At 54.7% G+C, this 12,792-nt stretch overlaps 1 protein-coding gene across 6 annotated transcripts in view; it reads left to right on the top strand.

The window, feature by feature from the left end:
* Window positions 1-12,467, top strand: part of FAM131C (family with sequence similarity 131 member C) — a 41,868-nt gene extending 29,401 nt beyond the window's left edge. For 3 of the 6 annotated variants that reach the window (XM_059716263.1, XM_059716262.1, XM_014597939.3), the window contains 6 exons: window positions 3,561-3,688; window positions 5,619-5,654; window positions 5,934-6,027; window positions 8,964-9,146; window positions 9,744-9,854; window positions 10,498-12,467. In XM_059716263.1, coding sequence (XP_059572246.1) covers window positions 5,628-5,654; window positions 5,934-6,027; window positions 8,964-9,146; window positions 9,744-9,854; window positions 10,498-10,847 — 765 coding nt within the window. In that variant the 5' untranslated portion in view covers window positions 3,561-3,688; window positions 5,619-5,627 and the 3' untranslated portion in view covers window positions 10,848-12,467. Of the gene's footprint in view, window positions 1-3,560; window positions 3,939-5,618; window positions 5,655-5,933; window positions 6,028-8,963; window positions 9,193-9,743; window positions 9,855-10,497 lie in introns of those variants that run through there. The other 3 variants (XR_009456188.1, XM_059716261.1, XM_019500050.2) reach the window with 3 other exon arrangements.
* Window positions 12,468-12,792: the final 325 nt, after the last annotated feature.

Here is a 12,792-nt window from a genome sequence, read left to right as displayed (position 1 = left end):
GGTGAGGGGCTGCTTCTGCCACGGGCTTCCTCTGTAGCCTTGTGCATGCCACCCAATCCATCTGTGCCTCAGTTTCCCCATCTGCGAGAGCAGGATCATAACAGTGGTAGGGGAGGAAGTTTGTTAATATGTGTGAGGCACCAGGCTCTGTTGTTTTAAGCAAACAGAAAGGGCAGGGAGGAAAAGAATATGAAATGTACCCTTCCTGCACGCTCTCATCTCGCTCACATATTTGTGGTAGAAATCTGTGCCTAATTTCAAGGAACGTTGTCCGTTTCTCATTCCCTAATTTTGCTTGGTTTGGTTTCTTTTCCCTTGCCAGCTCTTGCAAGTTTTGCTCACCGCGATGCAATCTCACCCCATTTCTTTGGCTCTCCAAGGAAATCTGCACTATCGCTGCTAAAAAGAAATCCACTTAGAGTTTAAGAAAATACAAGCCTTCCTGAGTCGAAGCTGGTGTTACAGAAAGACACCAGCCCCATTTTCCTCTTACGTTTCCATGGGACCCCCCAACCTTGCAGTCTCGCTCAGTGGGTGGCTTTGCACACGCTTGTCATTTCACACACGTCCACCCACAGCGGCGCAGACGGCCCGGACCTGGTACAGTCAGGACCTCTCTGGGGTGGGGAGCGGGATTTCTAAAGTGCTTCCCCTCTGTTTGGAAAGTTCCAGTTTCTCTTTAAACTAGAGCCAGGCAAACTTCAAAGAGTTTGAATATATATATAAAAAAAGAGAGGGGAGTTAATGGCAAAACCATTATGTGCTGACAAAACCTGCTTGGAGAAACTGTTTGTATAGAAACAAAGGCTTTGAAATGCCCGAGGTCTGTACCGGATCCCATTGCACATGCTCCCTATAAATATCTGCAGAGAAGATGAATTTTACTCTCCAAAGCCTATTAGTGTCAGCCCGTGGCATCCATCCCTGGATGGAGCTGTGTGAGCCTGGGCAGGAGGTAGCGGTTTATACCTGTGTCTGACTCATCCGCAAGGACCTTTGGTTGCACTTAATAACATCACTGTCTGCAGGGCTTTTAGCTCTGGGGAGGAGGCTGCAGCTCGCCAGGCAGCCGGCGCTCGGCCTGGGAGAGATTAGCTGCTGTGGAGAAAGATGTGAGAAGGGAGAGCTCGAGCAGGCTTGCTTTCTCCAGCGAGGAGCTCCTTGCATGGAGGGAAGGGCACAGCCGTGAGCAGGGGGGGTCTGGGTTGCGTCCCCAGGAGCCAGGCTGATTGTCACGTGTACAAGCACCCCAAGAAGAGCCGCTGGGAAAGGGACACGTCTCCTATGAGTCCCTCGCTCCATATTGTGCTTCCCATCAGTGGTTTCTAAGTCGGCGTCATCATTTCCAAAGCCACTTTGAGGGAGATTGGATTGATTCCCAAGAGCTCTTTTTCATCGAAGATATTTTCTAGCCTGGTTTAAAAACCAGTCTGATCGTAGTGCCACTGCATGCACCAGTGGTGGCCTTGGAGTTGTTGGGAGTCATTTGGGCTTAATTTTGATGACCTATGTATCGTGGATCTTTTAAATATTCTTTGGGGGAACTACATAACTAGTTGAGGGTTAAAATGCACTTCCTTGCAAAAACGTCACCCGCCCAAAATTTGTTGCAAAACTTTGGAGCCCCCTAAAGTGCAGGGCCCTGGGCTGTCACCTGGGTTGCCCTCCCCTAAGGCCGCTACTGCGTGCACCCAGATGTGGACGGTTTAAGGAGCCCGGATCTGGTTTCACTGAACTGACTTCATGATGCCTGAACAGGGTGGCCTGTGTGGCCGTTCCTGCCCGCTTTGCACAGGTGTAAATGGCTGTGAAAGCAGGAGGATGGCGAATGCCATCTCTGTGGTGTCCCAACCGGGCCGTGCCCACTTGTGCCCCCGGGCATGGGTCCAACCCACAAATGCAGCTGAAGTGCAGTGTAGACAGGCTCTCAGAGCCCCTCTGACTACTAAAAAGATGAGACACGATCTGGAGCTGTCGGACACAACCAGTGTGGACCCTCGTGGAAAATTTTGTGTCAGAGCCATCATGAACCTGAATGCCAGCTTCTTGCATCTGTGCTGTTACTTCCCGCTGTCAACCAGCCAAGCTAATCAGCCAGGGCCGGCAAACAAATAGCTGCACGGTTGGAGCCAGGACAAAGGGCTTCATGCTGAGGAAGCTTCCACGCTTGAAAGCAGGGCAGGAGAGGGCACGGAGTTAAAAGCAGGGCCCAGCGGGCGAGCAGGGCATGAGAACGTGACTTCAGAGGTGGAAACACCTGTGGCTTCTCAGCGGTGGCTCCAGCTCAGTAAATGGAAGCGGAGGGAGTGGGGAGGGAAGAGTTAAAGCCAACATAACCAGCCCTGCAAGGCAAAGTGGTTGCATGCTGGGTTTTTAAAAGGTAGGGAGATTTTGGAGAGCACAAGGCAGGCTTTGAAAGAGAGTGAGTGGGAAACAAAGAGGGAGGCAGGGGGAGGTGTTGGATCTTTAGCAAAGATATTTTTGTTCCCAAGTGTTTCTTTTGCATTGGAATCAAATACCTGTTCAGCAAAGCCAGCTGCACCAATTTCCACAGGCCAAAGAAAAATCACATCCCCTCTCCCCCCACTCAGCACTCCTCTTTTGCTCATGTCATGGCCTTGTCCCAGCCTTCGATCACCCACAGGCAGACTTTGGGTCGATTTTATTAGACCAGCTAAATAGTTTGCAAAGAACAATTTTTTCCCGGTTTTTAGGTACAAACCCCTTTCTTCAGGCAGAGGGAGAGTACAGCATCCATCCTCCTGGAAAAAAGAAGCGGAGGCCAGACCAGATTTTGAAGTGTAAAATAAGCACAATAAAAAGCAAAGACAATATCCCCAGTCCCTTTCAGGCTGGCTGTGTCCACTGCAGGTTTAAAGACCCCGAAGCTCAATTATCATTCCTGGTGCAGATCACCTGGAAGAGGTGGACCCCAGCACAGGGGGGTTTCCTTTTCATGGCTCGGGGGAGCACTGAACGCCAGGTAGGAGCGAGGAAGCTGGTGTCTGGGGCTCTTCCAGGAAGAGTCTGCATTTAGGATGTGCTGCTTTCTCAGGCCAAATGTGCTACTTCCTCAGCCGCTGGGGGAGGGATTGAGGGCCATTGGGGATCTCCGGGAAACCTGAGGAATTTCCCTCCTAGGTGAAGGTCCTATTGCTTGGCCGTGCAAGTCGGAGTTGATGGAGGGGTGCTGGGTGTGTTGCCCGGTTCCTCAGCTATATACACTGTCCATTCATTTCATTTGCTGTCCCATAGTGCCGAAAGGGCCGGTGCTTCCCATCCGAGGGGAAGGCACTGCAGGGGCTCAGCAAACAGGTTGACAGATACTCCATAGGAAGGATCATCTGGTCGGGGATCCTGTCATATCGCGCAGAGCCGAGACGCGGGGCATCAAACCGCAGTCTTGCTCGCAGCACCCTGCAGCGTCGGCGCCGACTGGAAATCGATGTTGGTCAAAATGGTTTGGGGTTGGGCAATGCCACAACTCCCCTTGAAGCGGAAAGGAAAGAGCAGACACCAGGGTAGCCCACCTCTCCCTCTCTCGTCTTCTTCCCTTGCAGAATTCTTCACAAGTGCTCACAAGGAGTATTCTGTCGCCAGCAAACCCAGCCAGCCAGAGAGCTCGCCCGCTGCCCCCCATGGCAGCCAGCAAGGGCCACCTGCTGCCGCGGAGAAAGCCGTCAGCAAGGTAACGAAAGAGCCAGCTGCCGAGGACAAAGATCACACACGCTGCCTGGAGCAGCCAGGAGGGCACATAACGTGTACATGTGCCAGCCTGGGAGCCTCCCAGCCAGCCACCCCCTCCCGTACCAGCCCCTTCTCCCCCAGCACCACGAGAACGCCTCTTGCATCTTCCAAAGGAAATGGTAACTTGTTTGGATCTAGACTGTGGACCCAGAAGAGGTTGGGAACTGGTGCCGCAACCTATTGGAAAAGAGGTATTCTGTGCCCACCACCTGCCTGTGCTCTATCCACTAGGCCAGACGGCTGTTTTCATGGTCTTTCATTCTGCATGCGTCTATACCACGCTGGCCACAGCAGCACAAAGCTCGCTGGGATCTAATTTATTTAGGCTGCCAAGAAGCAAGCGAAATGTGTTGGCGCTGAGCTCCCGGGAGCGGCATGCTGATGCCGTTAGTCGGCGAGCGGTACCCCAGTTACCTAGGTCTATGCTGCAACGTACTGCATGATGGAGACACCCACAGAAAGCTGGGTTTCTTCCTGTTTGTCAGAGGAGCCCTATTAATAACAAGCTGTCTCCCTCCTAGTCAGACCTTTGGTAGCCCACCCAGGGTAGGTGCCATCTGACGCTTTCACCACGTCGAGTGAGCATGAAAGCGTTGTACCCTCCAGCCCCCTAATACAGGCATTACTCGACTGCAGTGAGAGGTACCTAGCAGTAAACACCTCTCAGAGGCTGCACCTAGGCAAGGGGCAGGGCAGGGAATCAAACCCACAGCTTTCGTGGCCCAGCAGTGATATAACCCACAGCCCCCAGTCCAGCTTGGAGAGCATAGACTGGGTGCACCCCAGTAGTAAGCCATCCACTGACAGCATCGCTTTGCTGAACAAGCATCACCTTAAAGGCAGAGATTTGACTTTCCAGCCCTGCCCCTGCCCACATCTGGGCATCCCTCGTGCTGTTCCCCCTGACGGATTCAATCTGATGTTCACGGCCACCTTCAGCCTGCTCTGATTGCTGGCTCTCTCCAGACAGAGCTGGGCAATGAGCAAGATGTGCTGTCAGCTGGAGGGAGAAAGCGCCTGGGAGGTAAACAAGGCGAAAGCAGTGACGCACAGGGCTGGAGCAAGGCCAGGAGCAGGGGAATGGGAAGGAATGAATAAAGAAAACAGGATAAGGAGGAAGGGGAGCATCAGGTGCTGTGTCCAGCCGGGGCAACCTTTGGGGAGACCTGCAAGGTTATCGTTGGGATGCCTGAGCTAATCATGCACCTCAATCCCAAAGCCCCATCAGTGCACAGGGAAGAAGAGCCAGGGAGGAAGGATGGTCCAGCAGTCAGAGCACTAGCTCGTTACCTGGGAGAGCCAGGCCCAAGATGCTACTCTGCCACAGAGATGTTGTGTGACCTTGGGCAAGTCACCCAGCCTCAGAGCGCTCCAGTTCTGCCTTCTATAATAGGGGCACTGTGTCTGCGACGGGGGCCATGGATGGGCCCCGTGGTGAGCGTGGGGTGGTCCTGCAGCCCACACCCCATAACCTCACAGCAGCAGTGTCGGTAGAAATGGCCCAGGGGGTCCCTGCCCGCTGACTGAGGCAGCCTGCCCTGCTAGCCAGAGGATCATGGCATTGGGTGCAAGGGGGGCAGGAAAAGAGAAGGGGAGTGCCTGGATAGAGGACATGCAATGTAAAATGTTATCTTTCCCCACTCTGGAGCTCCTGGTGGAGGAAGGCATCTGCCGTGCCCAGGAGTCTTATTCGGTGCTTCCTTGTGCTAAGTGCTACCCCCAGAAGTGACAAAACCCACCCTCCCCGGCGTGCTGCAGCAATCTCCATCCCATAAAAGCCATGCAGGGGATGGTGGAGGAGGGGGCACCTGCACATGGGGCAGCTCTGGGTCTGGCCATTGTTTTAGGCATTCTCCTCTGCTCTGTTTCAGGAAAACCAGATGGATTTCTGCTGGGACCCATTGCAGGTGAGCGCAAGCTGGCTGCTCTTTGCCTCACTTGGTTTCCCGTGTCCAGACAAGCCTTAGGGGCACAGGGTGCTACTGTAAGAGGGGCAGCTTATAATGAGCTTTGGTGGGAAGAAGTCGCCCCCAGGTACCATCAGTGCTTGGGGCTGCTGAGCCGTCTGGGGCTCCTTTAGCTCGGAGGTCTACAGGATTCCTCCGGCATTCCCGTCCCTCTGCATGGATGTGGCTAAGGCTGCTCAGAGCCCTCCCTGCCACTTTTACCGTCTCCTGTCCTTGCAGAAATGTTTCAAGACCTCCCATGGGATTCTCTCCAACTCCAAGTCGGGCTCCAGCACTTACAACGTCACAGCCCTGGCGACCTCCTCTCTGGTGGGTAGGTAAAGACCAGCCCTCCCGTCTTCCCATCTTCTTCGTCTTTCTATCAGTGAAGCCCCAGCTGGAGACACTCGAGTCCCCCCTTGCCAGGTCTCTCTCCAAGGGGGTGAAACTCGGGGCTCCGAGCGTTTGAGAAAACTGTCTCGGGGACTCTCATCATTCCCCATTTAAACAGAGCCCCCGGGAACGGTTTCGAGTCCTGTGCTGTCCCTGTTCAGACCTGGGTGGCATCCCGCCTGACTCCCTCCAAAGCCAATTTGCAAGGACCCTTGATATCTCAGAGGAACAGGCCTGGGAGAGCTCATGGGGCTGAGAAGAGCCAGGACTTGGCTCTAGGGAAGAGAAAAAGGATCATTATTGTGCCCAACCGCTGGTCACACAAGCCCTGCAGTTGTCCCAAAGGCTCTGATATGGGCTAACACACCTGAGATACACCTAAGTCTTGACTTTAATGTGCTAAAAGGCCTTAGTTTGGTCACTGCTTCAGCCTAAGGTTGGGGTTGGGGTGAATGCCATTGCCTAGCACAGGGTTAGGGTTAGGGCCAGAGGAGTTTTGGTGCCCTGGGGTGTGGGTGCTGGGCACTGCAGAGGTTGATGTGGGCTGCTGGCACCCCATGGCAGGCTCCCCTCCAGCAGCCCATTGCGTCGGCTCTACAGGGGCTGCCATTCAGGCATGCCTCTAAATCCCCCCATAGTTATGGCTGGGGCTCCCTGCCTCCCTCCCTGTGTGGGTCCAGCCCAAGCAGAAGCAAGGCATGGGAGTCTGTCCCAAATTTGGACCCGGGCTCTCGCATGCCCAGTGAAGCCAGGGGAATTTTTCAGCTCCAGGAGCTTCCCAGAGCAGTGCTGTCCACCAGCATAATTAATTGAGCAATGTGGAGATTAATAAAGTGTTTGTTTCCATGGAGACAGCAGTCACTAAGCTGTCTGGCCAGACTCCCTTTCCTCTGCGAAGCTCATGGTGCCCACGGCTGAGTGACAAATGCTCGGCTTTGGTGGCCACTGGGGAGGAAGTGGCCCTGGCAAATTGGGCAGAGGAGCAAGAGGGCTTTGGGGTGATTTGGTGGAAATGCCTCTCCCTCTGCCCACAAACCCTGAAAAAGCCCCAAATGTTCAGTTTTTCCCCAATGAACACAGAGTCCAGTGCAAGATGGCCACTCTGAGATTCACAACCCAGTACTGCCTCCCCAGGTGATTCTCCATCCCATCCCCGGCTCTTATCCTTATTGTAGAAGCAATGAATCTGGTGACCGCTCTGGCAAGGGAGACATCTCTGAGGTGTTGCATCCAGACAGAACGAAGTAGAAGCTATGGCCATGCAGCATGTGCAAGTCTAGGCAGGAGCTAGAAATGGAGGGTGTGGGGGACCCAGAGAGAGAGACAGGGTGTGTCTACACACGCACTTTAAGGCTCATTTGCCTATTTTAATGCACATTAAAGTGTCACTAAAAAAACATGCTTTTTAATTAATGTGCATTAAAATAGACTAATGCACATTAAGCAGCACTTTAAAACCATGCTCTTTAGTTAATGCACATTTGCCTAGTACCTCACAATGGATTTAATTAACTAAAGCACGTTAATGCACGTGTCGATGCAGCCAGTGAGAGATGCGCACACGACTTTTTAGAGCCCTGTCCCAGCTCTGCGTGGGACATGGCCTTCCCGGAGGTAGAGTCAGTGCTTTATACCCAGCATAGCCAAATCCCCAAGCTTTGTCAGACCCCTTCCTGATGGGGCCTTGACTGCCTTTTCCAGAATCAGACCCACAGCAGGGAAAGTGGACCTGAAAATGAACTTCTTCATTCCCTAAGGATGCTCCAAGGTCACTCGGTGGGGCTGGCATGTTTGCAGCACGTGTGATGAAGCCAGCTCTAAAACAGGTGGTTGCCACTTGTGCCAACGTAAGGCCTGATCCCTAGCAGGCACCTCACTGGCTTCAATGGGCTTTGGGGCAGCCCCTTGGTGACCTGCCTCCCAAAGCTGTAGGGGTTTTCACCCCGGATCCAGCCCAAATCGCTGAGGACAGCAAGGTACCGAAAGCAGGTACCTACTCCAATTCTGATCTGGGTCTGACCGGTCCTATTAGATGTATGTGAGGATTGGACCCCTACTTGTTAAGTGGGGTGACTTTGTAGCTGCTGGTTTAGGCATGATAAGTTTGATAGGCCTCAGTGTCATTCCTGATGGACTGCTGTCCCCAGTGCCAAAAGGATCACCCCCTCCATGGCAGTATCTGACCCTCTTGGTAGCAACCTCAGTAGAAAAGCACAGCCATGGGATGGGAGAGCTCTGGAGCCTGAACTCTCTTGTCTCCAGGACATGGGTGAAGTGTCCAGTCTTGTCGTTGCAATGCTGTACCTGATCTGGGGCTCCATATGCTCTCATCAGAGCATCCCGAGGAGTTTCCTTCCCATGGCCGTCACTCCAGCCCCCCCCCCCCCCCCCCACGAGTGCTTAATTCACTCCTAAAAAGAAAGGGACATTTTCTATGGTGAAATGTAGCATCTCTCTGCGTGGAATGACCACGTCTAGTGCCACTCAAATGTCGCTGTTTGCTGGGCTTTATTGAGGGCAGCTAAGGCTTGCATGTGAGTGCCATAGAAATGCACCCTCCGTGAGAGGTAGTGTTTGCCAGCGAAGTGTCCGGTAACACTCTGTTCAAGGAGACGTGCCAAAGCAAAGCTGGGAGGCTCCGGGGAAAATGCCTAAAAGCATCATCCATACTGAAAGAGTGGCAAGAAGAGGCCGTGTGGGGCTGGAGGGATGGGGTGCTGCTGCGGGGAGACTTTAAACCATGGTGCACTTGCCATCCAGAAAGGAAGCCAGACTGTAATACAGATGGTTCCTCCCACGCCCAGTGTTAGTGCAATCGGTCCAGGAGCTCCCAACCTTGCCTGTTTCCATTGAGCTCACCCCATGTCTCTGCTCTAGGGTTGGTCCAAACCATCAAGGATCACATCACCAAGCCCACAGCCATGGCCCGGGGCCGGGTGGCTCACCTCATCGAGTGGAAAGGCTGGAGTGCCCCGCAGTCGGGCTGGGAGCCATCGCTGCCAGATGAAGACCAGTATTCCTACCTCACCGATGAGCTGAAGGAGGCGCGATTTGCAGCAGGTAGACGGGGAGTCGCGGGCAAGGCAGCTGCAGACCGTCCCAGCAGGTAGCCGCCAGGAAAGCGACAAGCCCGGCAATGCCTCTGTCTCCCCGCAGATCCAGGGCTTGTCCTGAAGAGTTCCCTAATTTGACCGGGGTAACTGGGTATGTAATCAAGCAGGGTGAGGGGTGAACAGCGGGCTGGCCACGCTGCTACGTCATGACTACCAAAACCGGTATGCATTAACCAGGCTAGCCCAATGGGCTGCCTAGGGCTGGCAGGACCTAAAAGCTTAGACCTTTTTGTCTAGCCACGGAGACCCCCTGCACTAGGATAGGAACAGGTGATCCCATCCCAGGGTTTCTTGGAGCTTCCTCTGCAGCTGGTGATGTTGCTCACTGCTGGAGACAGGATGGAGCATGGTTTGAGGCAACCTGGTAGCACTGATGGACCCTGTGGGTTTACCAGGGAAAAGCCACATGCGCCTCTTGGTTACTCTACAATTGATCCAGGCTGAGACTGATTCCAGTGGAATGGTTCCCTGGGACAACCACAGTGAGAGCCTGGCCTGGCTTCTCTCCCATCCCCTCTTCACCTGCATTGGGTTTCCCGTCCAGGTGTAGCGGAGCAATTTGCCATCACCGAAGCCACCCTGAGTGCTTGGTCCTCGCTAGATGATGACGAAATCAACTATGGGGGCAGCTCCCAGGATGTCATACAGCTTCCAGGTACCTCCTCCCTGCTCTGTTGGGATCAGGCTGCAATGTTGCTGGTGCCCCCATTCAGAAGTCATCTCCCCTGCAAATCCCGATCGGGTCCCTTCCAGCACTGATTGCAAAGCATGCAAACCCAGAGCCCTCGGGAAGGGCTGCAGTCCCTTGCTAGCAACCCTCGCTCTGGGAGCAGCAGAAATAGGCCCAGCTGCCACACTTTGTGTGTTGTGGCACTGGTGTGCAACAGATTCGGGCTGGGATCTCAATGCCCCACGCACTGGTGTCTTGCACCAGAAACCATCTGGCCGTGGCCCTGTATAGCATCTTCCAGGAGGCTGTGTAGGACATCACAGTCTCCTCTTCGACTAGCCAGCTCTGCCTCCCTGGGGTTTCTTCCACAAAGCCAATGACAGCTGTAGCACTGGGGCAGGATCAGGGTCCAGATGTACCGAATACCCTGAGCTGCATTGGGAGGGCGCTGGGGTGCACAGCACCTCTGAGAATCGGGGTCTCGAGATGGGCGCCCAGAATCAGTAGCTGCCAAAACAGTTGCTGGCCTTGGGGTGCTTCTGTCTCAGGGCCCTGCAAGTTGAGAGTCTCCTTTACCCTTCTGAGTCTCTAACAACCTCCCCCCATCTCAAAATACCTTTGCTTGCAGACCTGGAGGGCATCTACCTACAGGAAAAGATGCTGCCCAGTCCCCAGGCGATCAGCAGCCCGCAGCTAGAAGGCATCCTGCCAGCTTTCTGCCCCTCCACATGCACGTCCCCACCGCCCCGGGGACACCCCACGGCAGACGGGTGGAACTCAAGCCTCCCCTCCCTGGGGGCTCTGCCCTGTGGCTCCCCCCACGCCAGGAGCTCCCAGCTAGGAAGCGTGGAGAAGGAGCCGGCCAGCTCAACCGGAGAGCAGGAGAGCGCGAGCAGCACCCTCCAGCAGCGCCTCACCAGCTCCCTCCGCTACGTGGACAGCAGCTCCCTCTCGGAGGATGAAGTGTTTTATAACTAGATGCTCCCTCCCCGCTCTCCCCAGCGCAGGAGCGAGCGGACAGGGCTGGGGCAGCAGGGAGATCTTCCGCTCAGATCACTCGCGCCCGTTCAGCCCCGGCTTCCTGGAGACTTGCAGAAGCAGCCGCCTCTGGGTTCACCGTGGCTTGTAGGGAGAAGGCCCCCGCAGCAGTGACTGTCTAGACAGAGGATGGCAGGGAAGAGGCTGTCTCACTGCGCCTCATCTAGTCCTCCAGAGCAGGCCACACCTGGACTGATGCCACGCACACCACAGCTGAGGCTCTGATTTGTTTCCGAGGCCACTGGTCTGCATTAAGTGGCACTGATGCAAGAACAAGGGGGGTGGCAGACACAGCCAGGCTCCCTCGATGGCTGGGAAGCGCCCAGAAGGCATCCTCTTCCCTGTGCATTTGATACCTGCTCTGCAGCTGCAGCCGTCTGTCCTAGGAGCTTCCAGCGTGTGTGTGTGGCTTATGCACCAGTGCTTTGGTTTCTTGTCTCTGTGTAGCTCAGACAAGCTCCTGGCAGGTTTAAATACAGGCCCATCCCCAGGCTCCTCAGCCTGCCCTGTTGCAAAGAGGCATTCGGCTCCATCTAACCCTTGGCACTGGTGGCTTTGGCAAGGTGCAAGCATAAACTGGCTAGGAGGAGGGAATCAGCCTGAGTTTCAAAGGTTGTTAGACCCCCGTGTCCCATTTCACTCCAGTGGCAACCAGGCTTCGACCTTCCTGGGGCTTCTTTGCAAAGCCCAGCCTAAAGGCTAATGGCAGGCAAGCTGGTTACACTGGTTCCTGCCTCTCGATGGTCTTCAAATACCAGGCATGTGCCAGCGATGGCATCCAGGAGCTTGGAGCTGCTTGGGGAGGGTCTGCAGGAATGGCCCTGCCCTCCTCAGCAGGCTATAGCATCCCTGTTTGAGGATATGGTCACAATATGGTTGTGCCCGGTCTGTGCCCCGCAGCGTGGTGATTTACCACCATCATTGTGCACATTGGGCTCTGTGCACTATCACTGTGCACATCTGCCTAGGTGTCTCGTGCTGTGCATGGACCCTACTGTCCCACACTAGGTCCGTACCCTGCTCTCTTTGCGGGGGAGAAAGGAAATGGGTTAGATGGGAACCCCAAACTACCTTAGGGAGTTGGGGAATAACTGATAATATTCAGCTGATGTGAAGGAGGCATTTGATGCTGACACCTGCAATAGGACCCGCGTGGAGGGTGACATCCCTTGCAGATTCCCAGCCACTAAAGAGGACACCTTAAATCTGGGACTTTAAAGAAAGCTACTGGCAGGGATGTTCTTCCTGCAGTTAAGCATAACTTATGGCCGTGCATCCTCTGCCGCCCCAGGGCATCGCCCGAATGCCTCCGTCCTTGGCCAGACACTATACAGTGAAACACAGCCGACACGTCTGCTTTCCCAGCGAGCTGTGTAACCTCCCAGCTGGTTTCTCTCGTGCTGCCTGGAGATGGATCTTGTGCGCCTTAGCAACGCTCCCTGCAGCGGCGAGGGGAGCGGGCCCCGGGGACAGGCGGGGGGGCGGGGTTGCTGCAGCGGCTGTGACGTCTTTTCCTCCCTATGTTCTGTATCCTTGGAGAAATTAAAGTGATCGATGAGATCTGCATGTGCCTGGCTTTGTCTCTGATCCAATGCACCCTGGGACTGGAAACAATGGGCTTCAGCGGAGGCAGCTGCATTGCTATGGGCATAACCCCCCAGCTGCAGCATTTCCTCCGGGGGCTGGCGGGAAGTCCTCAGGCCTGCATATCGCTTGACTTGGGCTTGGGCAGTTAGTTACTGGATCGTATGGAGACAGCAGCTTTAGCCCAGGGATGCTATGGGAGAAGGAGATGCCTATAGACACATCGTGCCCCCTAACTGCCTCTCACTACACCAATAGTTGGCAATCTATGGGCTGGAGTGATTTTATCCAGCCCACAATG

The sequence above is a fragment of the Alligator mississippiensis genome, chromosome 13, assembly GCF_030867095.1.
Source record: "Alligator mississippiensis isolate rAllMis1 chromosome 13, rAllMis1, whole genome shotgun sequence".
Classification (NCBI taxonomy): domain Eukaryota; kingdom Metazoa; phylum Chordata; order Crocodylia; family Alligatoridae; genus Alligator; species Alligator mississippiensis.
The sequence above is the reverse complement of the archived record's forward strand: the minus strand, read 5'-3'. Positions and strand labels throughout refer to the sequence as shown.